Source organism: Hirundo rustica, chromosome 5 (assembly GCF_015227805.2).
Source record: "Hirundo rustica isolate bHirRus1 chromosome 5, bHirRus1.pri.v3, whole genome shotgun sequence".
NCBI lineage: Eukaryota > Metazoa > Chordata > Aves > Passeriformes > Hirundinidae > Hirundo > Hirundo rustica.
Genome location: NC_053454.1, coordinates 1,715,229 through 1,733,507, shown reverse-complemented (window position 1 = coordinate 1,733,507; position 18,279 = coordinate 1,715,229). Strand labels below are relative to the sequence as shown.

Genomic DNA, 18,279 nt, shown 5'->3' with positions numbered 1-18,279 from the left:
AAATGGGTGGCTGGAAAGGGCAGAGGAGCTTTAGCAACTGCAGTCCTTGTGCTGCCATTAAAGAGGGTCTCAGAGCTCAGGGAAAACCAGGAAATCTCAAACCATCTTTTAACTGCCCTCCACAGAGTCTGAATAATGTGTCAAGGAATAAGGACTCCATACACGGCATTTAAATTGGACTTTTTTTTTTTTTTTTTTTTTTTTGGCCAGGACCATTCAAAACCAAACTGGAATCAGGAGGAGGATCACATCAATAACAACATGGTTTCTCCATTTGGTGAAAGTTTAGAAACCAATTCTGTCTCAACCAACTGAAATCAGAGCTGCTAAAAATTCTGCACACCCAGGTAAACTGATGACAAAGGGCTGCTTCCATCTCACACACACTGATTTTCTTTTATTCCCTGAAGACTTTGAATGAACACAGAACAAGCAAACATCACACATTTTTGCAGCCCTGTGCTTGCCTTTGACAATGCAGCTAAGCAGAGATCTGCTCTGAAAAACACTGTTGCAAGACTTACCTTTATAAATGCCTTTGATGGCATCAAGCACAAATGTGATGGATATAAAAAGTGCAATTATTTCTTCTGTTGACCTGTGGGAAAACCCCAGGAATTAATAGAGCTGCATTCAAGTGTGTTCAAAGAAAAATCAGCATATTCATCAATTTACATGAAAATACACCAATCTGAGTTAGGCTCCAACTTAGAAACAAAACCAAGTAAACCACAGAACTTCTTTCGAGCTGGAACAATAAGCCAAAATGATACTTTCCTCATCTCACAAAATACATTTTGCAGCAAGTTCGTAATTAAGGAGCTTGTGGAACGTGTAATTTTTCCATTTGAAGAATAATCTGATCAAAATATGACTTCTTGAAAATAGCTACCTTTTAAAGAGCTTCATCAGGAGGCTGAAATTAAAGAGGGAGTAGATCACAAGGAAAAAGCTGTTCCAGAGTCCAATCCAGGCGTAGAAAGCGCTGAAATCCAAGTTGTAGTCGTCACAGATTCCTCGGATGACTGCAAAAGTGAAGCATTCACATGTCACAATCAACTCCTGCCACTGCCACCCAGCGATTCCCATCTGCCCCAGGCCAAAAAGAATCAATTTCAAGACTTCACCCCAACACATTTATTGTAGATACCATTAAATCCGTATTCCTGCACTTCCAGACAGACACTGCATCAACACAACCTGTTCTTCCCTTCCATCATGGGAAATGGAGAGAGACACTTGGAAAAATATTCACCCCCACACACTGCTGAATGCATTTTTCCTAGGGATTGAGGCCACAAAATCAGTTGGAATTTGCTCTCACTGGCATTTTGGGATGCTGCCGAGCAAGGGGTCTCACGGCTGCTCTTTCCAGCTGGTCATAGCCCATCCTCTGAAAATCCCCACAGATCCTGAGCATGTTCCTTTGGCTGATCTCTGGTATTGAGATCAGCCTGCAGTACCTGGGAAGCTGCTGATCATACTTTAAAACATCAATTAAAAAAACCCCCAAAACTCAACAAAAACAAAAAACTTTGTCTCAAGCTGGTTAAACGCAGCCACACGAGAAAACCATTACTGAAACAGCTGTCCTCACTGAAGCTGAAGAAAGGCTTCTTTTCATGAAGTTTTTTCTCTGCAAAATGATTTCTTTAGAAAAACAAATTGAACTAAACCAGGAGTTGGTCTTGATGATCCCTGTGGGTCCCTTCCAGCTTAGGATATTCTGATTCTGATGGTGATGGAAAGGGGAGGAATTTGATTCAGGTTTTGCAGAATCCCAGAACAACCTGAGCTGGAAGGGGCCCCCCCATGATCATAAATCTAACTCCTGGCCCCACACAGGACACCCCAACAATCCCATGATGTGCCTGAGAGCTTTGTCCAAGAATTCCCTGACTCTGTGCCCTGTAACTTCCCAGGGGAGCTGTTCCCATTCCCCTGGCAGGAGAACCTCTCCCTGACAGCAGCCATTAAATACCAATTTATGAAACAAGCACAACTCAAGCCCTGCAAAGCTCTCAGCCGAAGTTCCAACGCCTCAATCCCCTGGTGCAGACCTGTAGCAGACTCACCATTGATGTAGATGGCCAAGGGAGCTGTGGTCAGCAGCACAACCAGGGGCTGCCCCGAGAAGAGGGAGTAGAGCAGCCCTCCAATGCACTGCCCGAAAATTGTCTTCCGCACATCTGGAATTGGGGAGGATGGAAACAAAAATGGGGATTTGGGTCAATCCCTCCCTTATCCAGGACCATTCACAGGGCAGAGAAACCAAGCACTAATGGGTAGAAGAAATGTTTAAAGAGTGCAGAGGTAACATACTCATAAATCAAAAAGTGAGCCTTTATTCATACCCGTAACTTAGGCTTCCAGATGTTCAGATAATTGGTAGGCTCTGGGATTTTTTTTTCTGTGTCTTGTTAGATTTTACATATACATTTTAAATACATTTACTTTTTTTTAACACCTCTAAGACATAACCAGTGCTTGTTTGAACTGTGACTGCAGCACCAACTGCTTCTACAACCGCAATAAAGGATGATGTTGAGCTCTGTCCCAGGGATTTCAATTCTGGCGATCAAATCCAGGTCAAAAGCACAGGGGCTTGTACCAAGAAAAATGAGCAAATAATGACATTAAGTCAGCATAATTCAAAAATACAGTAGCATACATCTGTATCAGTCCAAGTCAGATGATAACACCCAAAGCAGTGTTCAATTTTCTGCAAAAGTCATGAACCTAATTAGGAAAAAAATCCTTTAGTCGTGGTTTTGGGTTTGTTTTCCCCTCGTAAATAAAAACTGTCAGAACTTTCTGTGACCAGAATGACATTTTGAATACAGAGAATCAAATGCACAAAACATATAAATTTAAGAAGCACAAAACTGATGAACTCACCAATAGCTCCTCGGGTATTTTCATCATTGAGGGATCCAAAGGCAATGGATGGAAGGAGGCAGGCAAAGTACAGAAAGATCATGGTCGTGATGTATTTTCCTATAGCTTTGTTGTTCCCAATAATACCTGCGGCAAACCACAACAAAAATGATGTTGCTAAAGCACTGAAAACCTTCTCACATCAGCCATTAGTTCATGCTGAGAAGCAGAAATTCAGTCCACACTTTAAACATGTAACCAAACTGTTAATATTTGATTCTGCACAACCCACTCTTCTGTTCATCTGGGACCAGAAGAAGCACCAAAACTGCCACCAGACATTTTTTACTTCATCAAAACAGGAAATACAAGAAGCTTTTTGCTCAGTTTTGCCAGTCTCCAAAGCCTGGAAGAGGATCAAGGCAGAAACTGTAAGTTTAGGGTTGATAAACCCCCATCCCCTGCCTTTCTAACACCAACTTTTCAGGCATTCTGGACTGTGTCCTTAATGAGCTTCAGGACAATCTCTTGTCTTTCCTATTCCTGGGCAGGAAAACATGAAGCCCTTCTTTTTTTCCCTAGAGAGAAGTCTAAGGCTGTAGATTTGAATCAATAATATGCTACCCTGAACCAAAAAAATGGCAGCAGGACACAAAACCAAACAGCCTCAGGAATGGCTACACCGAGATTTGCTTCAACAAGCCCTGCTGAAAGAACACTCTCTCTCTTTTCCATCCACTCACACATCTCATCTCCATCGGAAAAAAACACACCAGGCCAAAACACAAAGCAGCCAGAAAGAGAATTAAAGTGTCAGAATATAAATTGAAGAGCCTCTGAAGTAGCTTCCCTTCCCCTTCCTGTTTTCAGGCTGATGTTGATATGAGCTCACTGGGGATGCACAGCAGAAAGGATGAGATGACAGCAGCTGATATTGCTCCAGGAGAACACGAGTTTTTCCACAGAACAGAGAGGATGCCCTGGAGAACATCTCCTCAGCCTCCAGCCCACTTGTGCCACCATCCTTGATGGTGCTCTTTCTCTGAGACAGCTGGAAGGGCTTGGAGCTGCCCAATTCTGCTCTCTGGAAGGCTCCAGAGCAGAGAATTCCCACACAGGAATCTGCCCTGAACTCCCAAATGCCCACATAAGCTTTTGCAGTATGAGGCCCTTGCTGAGAGAGGTAAAATCCAATGAGTTGGATCAGATAAAGGAGGGCTTGGCTTTAGAGGTTATTGGTGCCACACTGAAAACCTTTATCACCAGAATGAAAAGAACAAAAATCTCTCGATGGCTTTGGGATCTTATCTAACATCTGCCTTCTGCACCATTTGCAGGGCAGAGATAAGCGTGGGAGGAGGATGTAAAAACCCAAAAATCAAAGGTGACGTGTAATGAACGGGCAGGCACGTGAATAAAGGACACCTTGCGAGGTGCCTGCTTGCAGGCAGGAGAGGAACAGACACAAACAGCATTTCTGATGCTCAGCATACCCAAACTCCAGGCTAAAACCTGACAAGAGACACCGCAAGCATGCAAATATGAGCTTGACCTTTCGGGAGTCATTGGACCAGCTGTTTCCAGGCAAATTCCTTTCCGTTTATTGGGAAGATCCAGAAACCACAGGTCACATTCCGGACCACTCCTGGCAACCCAAAGGGCCTGGAATTTAATTTTCACTGATGAAGACTTCCCGTGATCCTGAGTCCAAAAGCTGCAGGCTCCTACCTCACACTCCAAACTGCTCAAGACCTTTAGAGAAAAGGAAGGATTTGGCAAGAAAAATAGGACTGAGGGGTGGTTCCACAAGTAGACACAGTCACACCCTGGTTCAGAGGACTCTCTGTCACTCCAAAAGACTGCTTTTTGGGCAGGGGAGTCTTCCCAATATGAAAGGTCAGGGGCAATGATGCCTGGAAGCTTTGTAATCATTTCTGAAAGGACAACCAGGTCCAGAGAAGCAAGTAAGATCTTTTTTAAAAGGTTCAGGTAGTTAAACCATAGTATGAGAGGGCAGAAGGAAGAAACCTTGAAGAGCATCACAAAAGCTCATTTTCAGTTTCAATCCTGGCAAAGGAGCCCCTTGCTGGTCGTGGAGGTCCTCATGCATAAGGACATGGCCTCAAGCTGCACCAAGGGAGGTTCAGTTGGATATCAAGAGGAATTTCCTTCTGGAAAGGGTTGTTAAACACTGGAATGGGTTGTCCAGAGAGGCAGTGATTGCGCATCCCTGGAGCAGTCCAAGGAAAGACTGGAGGTGGCACTCCGTGCTCTGGGCTGGTGACAAACTGGGGATTGGGCACAGCTTTGACTCAATCATCTTGGAGGCTTTTTCTAACTTCAGTGATTCTGTGATTCATCCTGGCTGGGTCCACAAGATTTCCAGCACTTTCTTTAATCCATAATCAGCCAGATAAGATTCTAGGATCGAGAGTCCTGCTGGTGGGCAGCAAAATTCACTTTGTAATGGAGACAATAATTAAACCAGATTAAACACACTCCTTCCCAAAGTTGACTGCTCACTCTTTAACTGCAGTCATGACCAAACACTGCCTCTCCTTGTACTGATCCACCTGCCACAGGCACTGAAATCCATCGTTAACCACAATTTACCTTTCTGCCTTTTAAAAGCCAACATCTGGTGAAACATTTTCAGGATGTTCTACAGCTCATGGGCTGCCATGGCTTCATTCAGAAGAGGGTGAGCTGTGTTATGATGGCATTTCATCTGTGACAGGCTCATAAAGCCACTGACAAATGTGCCACTCCACCTGCACCACAAAAATTTATAGCAGAAAAATCAACTCTTGGTCCAGCTGTGGAGTTTGAGTAGCTGATTATTACAGGAGCATTCCCCTGAAATCACGATACAGCTACACACTGGAATGGGGAGCAATTATGCTCATTGACGTGACAGTTCCATTTTACCTGCCTGGATTTCTGAAATGTCGCAGTTTGTAGAGACAAGGTTATAGGTTCAGGGGAAACTGCAGCAATTCTGGCCTCACTTTGCTTTGGATTCCACAGCAGTAAGTTAATGACCAGCAGCCCTAAAAACTGGGTTTACAGCTCCTGAAGTCTATTAATTGTACATTTACTAAATCAAAATCACAACTGATGGACATTCTTTGAACTGCCTGTTAATGTTTCTTCCCAATTTTCTGAGATATCCCATGCAAAGAAAGTTTAATTACACTGACCTGCAGCACAGCAGCAAGAATGTGTTTATTAAAGCCTTAATTAAAAAAAAAAACCCCACTTTTTAATATTAATAACATGGTAAAACTCAGAAGTACAAACTTCTCCCAATGCCCTCAGGCTGGGCTTTCATTGATGTGATGACTGCTGGACTCTGCCCAATGTTGTGGAGATGAATCTTCCCTGAAGTCCTGAGAAGAGTAAATCACAGATCAAGTGGGACTAAGAACTCAACTGGAAAAGGAAATCCAGGCAGGGAGTTTGGAGCAGAAGCCAAGCATCTGCTGAGAGCAGAGAGGCATGAAAAATCAGATGAAAGCTCAGACCTTTCCCTTTCTATCTCACTTTCTCCAGCCCAGTTCCCAGGAAATCCTGGGCGCCTTGGAAGGAAACATCCATTGACAAAACACGATGCTTTAGAACCTTCCCACCCAACACTGACACCAGAGACCCCAAAGCTACCCAGCTTGGATGTTTTGGGGAATCATTCCAAGTTCAGGATGTTAAACTTTGGTACCCAGGTGACATTTAGGGATGAAGAGCTGCATAATGATGCAGGAGCTCCCTCGTATCTGATCTTGGGCAGGAGAGGCATGGAAGAGAAGGGGAAAAGCCTCTCTGCGATCCCTTTATTTCCCCTCCTTCCTCAGGAATGGAATCCTGACAAAGTGGCCAAGGCGACCAGGGAGGAAAGCTGATGAGGATTTGGCAGATGTCAAAGCCAGTCCACGGTCAACATTTCAGCTCTTGGTTCAGATCAAGCTTTAAGCCCTGAGCTACCTCAGACAGCCAGCAAAACTAAAGTTCTCTTTCAAATCCCATTTCTCCAATGTTTTCAAGCCTTCCATCTCAGCATGCCCACACTGCGGGGAGCTTTGGAGATCTCCCTCCTGCAAAACACCACAGCAAATCCCAAGGATGCTGCCAGCAAACCTCAGGAGCTGGTCAGGGACCCTCTGCAGGACCAAGGACAGGGAGAAATCCACACTTCCAGCAGAACTATCCACCCACCAAAGTCAGGTATCAAAGGCACAGAAAAAACGAGAGGAAGAGAATAAACCTCAGCTTTCTTCTTTTTCCTTCATTTTCCCTCCCCAGGAGGTGAAGGGATACAGCTATTTAAGAACACGGCAACAAAGCTCACCATAAACATCTCCAGCACCTCAAATTTCCCACTGGGCCCTTCAGGCACTGTAATTGTGTTTGTTCCTCTGTGCTGTCCCAGAAAACAACACTGAAGAATGAGGACAGCAGCTTTCAGGAGTTTCAGAAATTTTGTATCTGAACCCAGGCAGAATCCCCTTTCACTCAATATAAAGAAACTTCTGGAAGCTCCTACGGTTTGAGGCTAAAAGAGTAATAAAATTGACACACGAGTGCTTTGAGGCAATTTGACAGGACCAGGATGAAGTTCAGTCACACTGTTTTTTAAGACAGAATCCTACACACAAAGGTCACAGTCACATGCCAAATGGGGTAAATTCCAGTTTAAAGGAAAACTACAGGAGTTCTCAGGCTCAGCATAACCCAACTGTTCATCTTCAGATGTTCCTGCTGGGAGACATCTATTACAAGTCATCTTTATCACCAAGATCCTGGAGCAGAAGTTTAGGAAACTCTCTTGATCCTTTGACCCACTCAGTAAAATGCACAAGACTTTGCCACGAAACAAAGCTGACAAGTTCCTAATCTGGAGCAAAAGGGGAAAAGAAAGAAAAAAATAAGAGAGAAAGACTTTTCCTTTAAGGGTAATTTGTGCAGTGTGTGAAGAGGACCAATCCCACAAAACTCCAACTGGCCAAAGATTTGCTGGTCCTACAAAAGCCTCATTATTTATCACCCTGCCCCGACGGGTTTATCTGTCTAACCCCAAACTCCGGGATGCTTCTCAGATTGAGGATTTAGAGACTCCAACCATTCAAAACCCAGCATCACTGTAATTCAGAGCTCTTTGATGGTGCACATGTGGCTGTCTGGAGTGCACGTACTCGGACAGCTCAAATCCCTCGTGTTCTGATGCACCACTGCTTTGAGATGCTCCAGGAATTCCACATTCCTGATCACCTTCAGTCTCAGTGGTTTATGGCAGATGCTTCATGCTCCATCTGCTTTTCATTTCAAGCAGTCCCTTAAAGAATTCATCTTAATTTCTGGCTTCTGGGAAGTAATGGCCATACTAATATACAATGTTTTTCGAAAAATCCCCTTTTCCCCATTTCCTACAGAAAGGGCACAACTGTTCCTAAGGTGAGAAGCTCCCATCTGAGCTGAAGTAGTTCTGGAGTTTCACTGGCCTCTTTTCCACTCTCCAGAAGTTGTATAACAAAACACTGACACTTTTTAACCTGTGGTTGCATTTTATCCCGATTTTATGCCCATTCTGTACATCGGTGTGTGCAAAGCTTGCAGAGCATCAGCCAAGAGCCCAGGGCTGAGGCAGCACCCACAGGGTCACTTGGACGCAGTCAGAGCCACAATATGGACCCTGGAGGAGGTTTCCAAGTCTGCTGACAGCCAGAATCGGCTGCAGGACCAAAATCCAATGTTTTTGTGCCTGTTGTGCTCAGACAGGCAGAGCAGACACTGCTCTGTCTTGGAGGGAACATGGGTCCCCACAAGGTGCTTCTGCAGCAGCTCCCTTCTCAAGTGCTTCAATATCCCTTTATAATAAAAAATGAGCTTTTGACAGCTCTAGAAAGCAACAGCCAAAGGGATGAAGTGTCCAGATAAAGAGCTGGAAGTCCTCTGCCAGACCTGATGCTAGTGATGCAAACGCCAAAAATGAATGTTTCTGTTTTATCTGAATCCTTGCTGCTCCCCTGAAAATCGTTTTATATGCCCTGTCCTCCTGAAAAAAACCTCAAATCCCCTGAGAAATCAGCATCAGCCCTCCCACCACACTGAGTCTTCCGAAAATAGTCTCATCCCAGCAGTGCCAAAGCACCTGGAAAAAGCACTCAGCACTCGACCCCTGTGCTAAGCCTACGTCTCATTCACATTCCTCTGCTGGTTGGAAGGGAGTGAGGAATCCACACATCCACAGCCTTGGCCAGGCTTCTCAGAAGCTTAAGCTGCCTGTGGAAGGTGGCTTTGCAAGAGAAGACTCTGAAAATTGGGGTCTGGGTGGGCATCCCTGTGTTTTTATGCTTAATCCATGGAAGATCACCCTCATCTCCTCAGCTTTCGCAGCACCTGTGCACTGAGGAAGGCAGGGACACACGCTTGAGCCAAGGTGGATTTAACAGCAGGAAGGGATAAATTCCTGATTTATCTGATAAATCTCCAACGTTCTCCCTGCCTGCACTTTAATTCTCTGTTTTAGCCGAACTTTCTGGGTATGATATTGAATATATTAACCAGCTCCCCAGCAAGCTGCAAGAAACACATTTTGATGTCAGCCTGGGGCTCTGTAATCCCGCTTTGTCCCCAAGATTCCTCCCAGCCTTCAAGAAAGTGAAAGTCTGCGAGCGAAAAGGGAGAAAACAACTCTTAAAATCCCCAAGGCCACTGTGGGAGCTGCATCAAGCCCGAAAGCTGAGGCTCACTATAAACAGTGCATGCTGCTCCTGTGATCTGGCGGCAGCGGACGAGCCGTATCCTGTTTTTCACAACACCGGGCTGAAGTTACTGCAGCTCACATTTTGTTTAAGCTTTCTCAACTCCCACAGCATCACTATAATTAGCGTGGAGCCGGCTTGCAGAGGCAGCAGAAAGGGCCTATCAGGCCAGTGCTGAGTAATTAGGTTGCAAGGAGTTGATCTGAGTCTACACACGGCAGTAATCGATCCATTTAATCACTGCTTAATCAAAATTAAAGTCCTCATCCGCGCACAGCCAGCGCCTTCATTAAGGAAACGCTGCAGGAGCCTCATCTCCACGCTGCCCATTCACGGGCTTTTGCCAAAACACCCTTTTAAACACGGGCCAGGAGAGCTGCTACACATATCAAAGCACACACTGAATGCACACTGTAAACAGGACATCACATCACATCACAAAAAAAAAATAAAAAAAAATCCCCCACTCGGGGCAGAGCTTCCATAAACACTGGCCAACGTACCATCGGTGAAGTCCAGCGCGTACACTGGGAATCTTCGTGCAATGTCATCAGAAATCCCCTTGCCAATATTGAGAAAGTCGTGCAGCTGAAGAAAGGAAGGAAGTGCTGTGTCAGTGTAAAGGCTCACGCATTGTTAAAGAGATTAAGCTCCTTATTCAACCCTGATAGGAGCGAGAGGGCTCGTTTTGAATAGGGCATTCAAATCCCATCTTGTCATGATAATAAAAATAAACTCACCGTGATTCAATTTATATCCTCATAGCATTGTAAAAGAGAAAATCCCCCAGACCACCCTGTTTTCCTCCCTTCCTTCCCTTTTCCCCCCTCCCATTCCTATCTGTGTCCCTGTTTCACAGGTGAGGGAGCTGAAGATCCACTGGGAGGATCAGACCGGGGGTGCCATGGGGTTAAACACATCTGAGGGGCCTTCCCCATCCCTCCACACAACTCTTACTTTAGATGCCAGCACAAAAATTCCCCTAAATCCATGTGAAACCTCTGAAAGAGGATCCCCAGCAAGTGCTTCTCCCTTGGCATTGCCATGGCAAAGGGAGACCTCAGAGAGATGTGAGGGAATTTAGGCTGTCAACACCTCGAACTCCATCAGCAGGGAAAAAACCTCGAATAAATCCACACAACCGAGCCATAATTCCTGCCCATTAAAACACAATAAAATCACTTTTGTGGGGAAGGGTTCCAAAAAATCCAACACATTCCCTCTTATTCCTGGTTTGGGGGCCTTGCAAGGTGCAGTGGGATTGCTGATAGGATCTGCTGCTCACCACAGGCAGTGAGGAGCTTGTCAGGAATCTGTGACAGCTGCTATTGACTCTCACCCTCCCAATGCTCACAACTCCCTCCTTATGGAAAGCACATGGAAAGCGTCAGGGTAGGCAACACTTACAAATGAGGCACCTGTCAGATTTTTTTCCTGTTATTCTCAGAGCACACAAACCACTCTGAAAATCAAATGCACCTTTATGCAGTGGTAACAACCCCAGCTGCCTCAGCTAAAACATTTCACGTTATTTGTTGCAGAACCAGGCACAGAAGACTTATAACCTCTGCTAGGGAGCGCAAGGGGGGGAAATAAAAATCACAGAGACAAAATTTACACCAACAGATCATCTCAAAGCAGCAGGGAGCTCTTCCTTTGGCTGATTCATGTGGAAACTGATAAAAATTACTGCTTTAGAAAGGACTTGATACTACAGTGCTCATTTAATGGGCTACACACAGCTCTGCCTTCTCTCCTGGGACTCACCTGTTTGCAGCACCTGGGAAATCAGAACCACAAACAAAATAAAGAAGGGAATCTTTTCCTTTAGAAGGAATACACTGGGCACAGCAATCACTGGGTTTGGGGTGCAAAAAAGGACCAGCTCCTTTATCAGTTGACTGTATCATCTCAGATTTCAGCTATTTAAGTTGCAATTTGCCAACACACCTGTAGGACTTTTCAAACTTTAGGACAGTTTCAACTCCAACCTGAACAACCAGGATGAGCAGACAGATGTGCTGCCAGCAGACACCAGCAAAACAACTGCATTTTAAGCATTTCTGAAAAATCTCAGCGCTTCAGCCGTATTTGGAGGCAGAGTCAGACATCAAAGCCAGATGCACTCGAAAAGCAATTTAATTTTTTCCCCCCAGAAAGAGATTCCTGAAGGCATGAGTCAGCCAGAGAATCACAATGGCCTGAGACTGGGATGTTTACTTATCATGCTGCAGCGAGCACAGGGAAAAGGATGCTCGGGGTGTCTCATCTTCCAAGGAAGGAGAAGCGCGGCTGCTCCTGGCCTGGGGCAGCAGGGAGGGGGCTCTGGGGCACACAAAGCCCGTTCCAGGCAGCTGGGAGTGTGCAGAGAAGGAAAGCACTACCTAACTCATCCCACAAGGCATGAGGGTTATGTTTAAGACCTGCCCTGGCTCCTTCATGCACTTATTTCTTGTGTGTGCGAGCGTGAAACAAGGGTAGGGGGTGTCAGTGGGACCTCAGCAGTAGGAAAAGCTGTTCCTTCTGTTGGGCTGATCCTCCTGTGAGCTTCTCCTCTCTGCTCTCCTACCCTCAGACTCAACCAGGGCTGCACTAGAAGTATCACAGAATCGTAGAATGGTTTGGGCTGGAAGGGACCTCAAAGTCCACCCAGTTCCAAGCCCTGCCACAGGCAGGGACACCTTCCAATAGCTCAGGTTCTTCCAAGCCCTGTCTAAACCTGCTCTTGGGACATTGCCAGGGGTCCAGGGCAGCCACAGCTTCTCTGGGCACCCTGTGCCAGGGCCTCACCACCCTCACAGGGAAGGATTTCTTCCCAATATCCCATCTAAATCTACCTCTTCAAGCTTAAAGCAATTCCCCCTTCTGTCTCCTCATTCCCTTGCAAGAAATCCCTCTTCAGCCCTCCTGCAGGCCTCCTTCCAGTAGAAGGCTGCTAAAAGACTGAGTTAAAAAAGGTATAGAAATACAAAATGTGAAAGACTGAGTTTACTGGACTCCAAAGTTACAGCCCTTTTCGGTTTTGCTTTTGCCCCCCAACCTATCCGAAGAGATGAAGTTCATGAATTGTTCCACTTTCCATTCTACAAATCCCTCCCAGCTTCTTGCCATTATTTGGGTTAGAGCAAGAGGCTAAGCCAGCACTTAGCAGCTACAAAGCCAAACAGAAAAAACCTGCTCCAACAACTCTGACCCCTCCTCAGCCCTCCCCAAAAGTGCTGGGGGGCTGTAGGAGTGTTTTACAGAGATCAGGGACACGAGTCTGTGCAAAAATCCTACATCCTTCTGTACCCTCCCTCCTGCTGATGCTGAGCACACACACATCCCCCTCAGCAAATCCACACAGGACACAAAATCACAGCCAGAAAAACATCACAGCTGTTAGGGGCTTCTCCATGAACAAAATCACAATTAGATGCCTCAGTAAACAAGAGGATTTCAGGCTGACTTAATTATGATTGAGTACATAGCCTTGCCTAAATAATCCTCTGAGATGAGCCAAGGCAAAGTGACGGTGCTGTAGGCACAGCAGGGAGTGTGACTGTCACATCCCCCTCAGTGTTTCAGCAGAGGTAAAAACAAGCACTTGCAAAAATCCCACTCTCACACAGAATTTGATGCCCCTTTCCTCTCCCATCACTGCAGGACCCCGGAGGCCAGATTTTCACGTCGCCCAGAGACTTTACACCTTCCTGAGAGGTCGCTTGTCACAGTCCAGGGGCTCCAGCGAGGGGGTTTATTCCTCTGGGGGCGGCTGACAGGTTGAAATTCCACTCCTGGTCTCACATGGGTTTGTGCTCATATGAAATGCCTCCTCTCCACAAGGGAAGGAGATGCTGGAGAAGGCTCTCAGGAGCTGAGGAATCCAGCCTAGGGGCTCAAACCAATCTCACTTCTCCAGGCAAACCTTGGCTTGCCAGGAAATCTCCTTTCCCAGCTCTTTGTGCCGGCAGGGCGAGGTGGGGATACAGAGGCTGTATCTCCCAAGAGTTCAAGGATAAAATGGTTTTAAAAGAGCAACAGTTCAGCAAATCCAGGCCCACAACTGTCAGTGCCAAAAGCAAGAGCTGAAGGAAGAAGTGTCCCTCTCTACAGCACTGGCTTGCAGAAATCAGGATTCTGCCTGGCCAAGGCTGCTTTTCCAAGCAGGCCAGCAGGAATCACCAGTCTCAGGGCCAAAATCTACAAGCTCAGTGTCTTCTCCAGCCCTCCTCACCAAACCACAGAGCAGAAAACCCTCTGGAGACTTTTTTTTTTTTGCTATTTTTAGCAAAAGACAAAGCCAGACACTTCAACTGCTCTAGCAAAAATCCCTTTGAAAGGCCAGGAGCAAAGGGTTAAACCTACTTCAGGTAAATTACTTCTCCAAATATCCCTGCCTCGAACGACCTGGGTTTAAAGAGGGTTTCAGGACTTGTCTGCAAAGTTAAGGGGTCTAGCAAAGTTCAAAGCACTACCTATAAGCATAGGGATTCTGCAGGAAAAACACGAGCTTTGCTCATTTCCAGATGTGCAGATCAAACCCCTTAAATCTATTCCAGGGGGGGGAATAAAAAAGTGAGAAGTGAAGCAGGTCCTGCACTCTAAAGCAACCCAAAGCTTTGGGGTTATTTGTAATGCAGGGACAGAGGCAGCATGCTGGAGATGGTACAGTTTGTTTTTCAGGTATGCTGCTTGCTTAAAGAATGGATTTCTGAACGGAAAAACAAAGCAATGACCAACACACAGGAAATTCCAGAAAAGAAAGCTGAGTTACAGCATTTCCCTCAAACTTGAAAGTACAAAGCAAGTAATGTTTTACAGAGCTACAGATCAAACAGGGAGAAATCAGGCCAAATACTGACAGGCAACTTTTAAGTGAAATTACCGTGCAGAGATGGCCAAGAAGCTTTTTGGCTGCGGGAAAGACGAGCAGCAGCTTCCTTCAGAGCCTTCTGACTGTAAGGATTAAGTACCTTGGACTGACAAGGAGCAGGGATCCATTAATCCCACCCTCGACTAAGCATCTGGAATCCAAGTCCTGTAACCATTTCAACCCCCAAGTGCTCTGCATCCCTTTGGCACCTGCCTCCTTCAAGTGGCTTTTTGGAGATTTACTGCAGAATCTGAGGAAGGTGCATGTGCACACAGCAGAAGTTTGGGGAAGCCTCGGTGCTGGGAATGCTGCTGCACCCACTGGCCTCAAGCATTCACCTCCTCACCCCAATCCCCTTGGATTGCTGGATTTGGACACCAGGGCATGGCAGAGGTGCTGGCCAAGCCTTACCTTGAGTTGTTTGTTACCGTGTGACTTGTGCCCATCGCTCCTCCCCGAGGGTCTCTGGTTCGCCACCGTCAGCAAGTGCCGCTGGTGCACCAAGGCCTCCTTGAACTCCTCCTCAGTTTTGGTTTCCAGGAGCTTCTGCCGGAAGGTTATGTCTGAAAACATCGTGGCAAAGGTCCTGCCCACTTCCGTGGCCGTTTTGGTGCTTTTCTAAGCGGGGGGGGAAATAAATAAATAAAAGGACAGAAAAAGTGCTTGTAAAACCATTTAATTTTGATTCTGAAAGGTAAAGCCTGCAATTTCCCCCTCTGAAGAGGGGCTCCCAGGATCCCTGAGACACCCGAGGGAGGAGGGCACATGTGGAAGCTGTTGCAGATGGACACACAACCACAGCAGAATCCTGGGCAGGCACCAACACAGGTCCTGATCTGAAGGCCTGATGGATCTTTACTTGATCAACTTCCCAGAAACCAATCCAAAGCTGAATCATGCTGAACATGCATTTTACCCCTGGTTTTCCTTCAAGACTAGACAAAAATCTTTGCTGCCTTACAGCACCTCAGCATTGCTGCTCCTGGGGTGGAAAGGTGCTGCAGTCAAGGTTTATGCAGGTACTGATGTCTTATCTGAAGGACTGAGATTATTGTGCTCATCTCATTCCTATTTTCTGGGCATTAAAACTCAATTAATTTGCCCACTCTGGGGTAATCCTGGCAGCAAAAGTGGAGACTGAGAGCTCTCAGCTCAAGTAACCACTGGCACAGAGGAAAGGATGGGAAAAAACAGCAGAGCACATACACAAGGAGCTCTTGTCTGTCTTCACTAAATGCTTGGAAGGGACAGCAGTCTCGCAGACATGAAAAAAATGCTTATTTTCAGGATTTAATTTTTCTGTGAAACACAGGCCTGATCTTTGGGGGTCCAGCTTCCAACAGAATCCAAGCTGCTTTCCTACTGCAGGAAATTAAATGCAAAGGGAAGAGTAAAGGAGGCTGAGCTCCCTACCCCTGCACAAACCCACCAAATCCAACCTCTCCAGGTCCTGACCTGCTCACCTGCTGCTGTGGCCAGGACAGGTAAAATACTTGCCAAGACCAAATTACACAGAAGTACAGCTCATTAAAAGCTCCTTCTGATGCCAACCCACCCACCTCTTCCACACTCCACACTCATCATGTAGCAGCTACCCGAGACACCCAAACACTCCCCAGCCCTGGAGAACCTCCAAGCTCCTCACACTGCTGTGAAAAGGAGAGTGAGCATCTGTGATTGATCTCAATTGCTTCTCATGATTCACAACTGAACAGATGAACATTTTCTCCATGAACACAACCAAATAATTCAGAGTGGGTGACGCAGAGGAGCAGGCGTGGGTGACACTGAGCTGGTCCCAGAGTCATCGCTAACGCTGCCCTTCCTCCATCACTCACATCACCCTCCTCTCCTCCATTTGCTCAGAAAAATTGTGGCTGCCCCATCCTTGAAGTGTCCAAGGCCAGGCTGGATGGGGCTTGGAGCAACCTGGGACAGTGGAAGGTGTCCCTGCCCATGGCAGAGGGTTGGAATGAAATTGTCTTAAATTCTGGGATTCCATCAGCAGGAATGCCCCTTCAAACACTCACTAGGGCACATTCAATTTAAGTTTCTAGGGAGAGGTTTGGATTTAAGTGAAAGATTTTAGAGTCTGTGAACCAGCCTGGATTTGCCATCACAGAGGAGGCTCCACCTTTCACCTCTAAGCAGCAGAAATCCTTGGACTGGATGCTGCAAGGATCACTTCAACATTTCCAACGCTCTTCCCATTTTTTCTCTACCATGGAGATGAACAGTTTAGAGAGGATAGATATTTGCAAGAAAACTCAAGTTTTTTCCATCCTCCGTATCAGCAAGGCCAAGGATCTGGATTCCCAGCACAACAAATGCCCATGCTGTGGACTTTTTTCCCCTCCCCAGGCAAGGCCCGTTGAATGTGTTGCTGTCAGCACGTTAATTATTTTAACTGCTGCACCAGAAATGCGCACTCGGGGCTGGCTCCACCAACCCATTTAAAATAAAAAAGCACATTGGCAAGTGCAAGCTCTCTTGGCCTCCACTCCCTTCCCTTCATTTGATGCTGACCATTGGAACTGCAAACTCTCGGGATCCGAGCGGATGCGGAGCCGTTCGCCGGGCGCTTTGCACGTAGCTGGCCCGAGATAACAATGAGGGAGAGATCCATGGAACTGCACACAGCTCCAGCTGCTCTCCCTCCTGGCTTTTCACAAGAACATCAATATGTTTTCAGCCTGTTGGCTTCAAGGTCGATGCCAAAAGCATCGAGTGGCTCGGTTGGGAAAGACCTGCCAGAAATCCTGGGAAAGAAGGAAACACCAGTATTCCCATTTCAGCGAGGGTGGTGGTGCAGTGGGGGAGGAGACAGGCCAGACCAGCAGGTCCCAAGGTCACACAGATAGCATTGAAGAGCAGGAAATTGAATCAGGACATATCCTGTCCAGAAAAGGTCCCCAACCTCTCCAGCACCTCCCAGGAGCACAGATCCAACAGCCCCAAGGTGTAAACAGCCAGCTGGAGTGTGAAAAGGTCTTGAGCTTTGAACTGTTCAGGCTTAAGCTGGAAGAACCACCTTGGTCAGGGCAGTGCTTTCTAGGAAGACAGGATGGTGATCCCCAATTAACCTTGATTGCCCCCCGTGATCTCAGAGTTGGACTGGGATGATCCTTGTGGGTCCCTTCCAATGCAGGATATTCTGATTGCAGTAAAAGTGTTCTGCTGTGCCATTCTTGTCTACACCGAAGAGCCAGAACTTGAGCAAGCTTTAACCTTGCTGTTTCAAGTGCTAAAAGCTCTGAAAACACATCCCCAAGGGCCTCGGGGACAGGCTGACCTTAGAAGCACCGCAGCCCCCAGAAAGTCTCACCCTCACTGCAACAGAGCTCAAAAAAGAATCCTCTTCCTCTTGGCTACATCACCTCCAGCTGCTGCAGCCACACGTGCAGGGTGAATGTCAGCCCCATCAGGGAAGTCTGCTGGGAAGCAACCCAGACCTCTGCAGTGGGGCACCAGCTGTAGGCTCACAAGGGCCTTTCAAAAGCCTGGCTTTAGCAAGGAACTGCATTTCTTACTTCTAAAAATAGCAGCTGCAGCTGGAGAGGGGAATCCACAGGGTGTTAAGGGCACCCCAGGTGTGTATGGGGACTACACAATGTTGTCCTCCCCACCAGGATGCAGGCCACGAGACAAGGACACAGCCCACTAATCCACCCCTCACCAACAGGATAAATCATCTTGACAGCTGCGGAGAAGACCTCAGGCCTTTTCACAACCCCTTGTGTTTTAAAAACAACATTTATTAACCCTTGGAGGAGCCCAAGGAAAAGCAAACTC

At 46.6% G+C, this 18,279-nt stretch overlaps 1 protein-coding gene across 10 annotated transcripts in view; it reads right to left on the bottom strand.

Annotated features, from left to right (window-relative positions):
- SLC4A11 (solute carrier family 4 member 11) overlaps positions 1-18,279 on the bottom strand; it is a 94,848-nt gene that overhangs the window by 23,257 nt on the left and 53,312 nt on the right. For all 10 annotated transcript variants that reach the window (XM_040063603.2, XM_040063606.2, XM_058420490.1 and 7 more), the window contains 6 exons: positions 14,899-15,105; positions 10,136-10,220; positions 2,899-3,024; positions 2,076-2,189; positions 893-1,025; positions 525-598 (listed from right to left, as the gene is read on the bottom strand). In XM_040063603.2, coding sequence (XP_039919537.1) covers positions 525-598; positions 893-1,025; positions 2,076-2,189; positions 2,899-3,024; positions 10,136-10,220; positions 14,899-15,105 — 739 coding nt within the window. The remainder of the gene's footprint in view (positions 1-524; positions 599-892; positions 1,026-2,075; positions 2,190-2,898; positions 3,025-10,135; positions 10,221-14,898; positions 15,106-18,279) is intronic.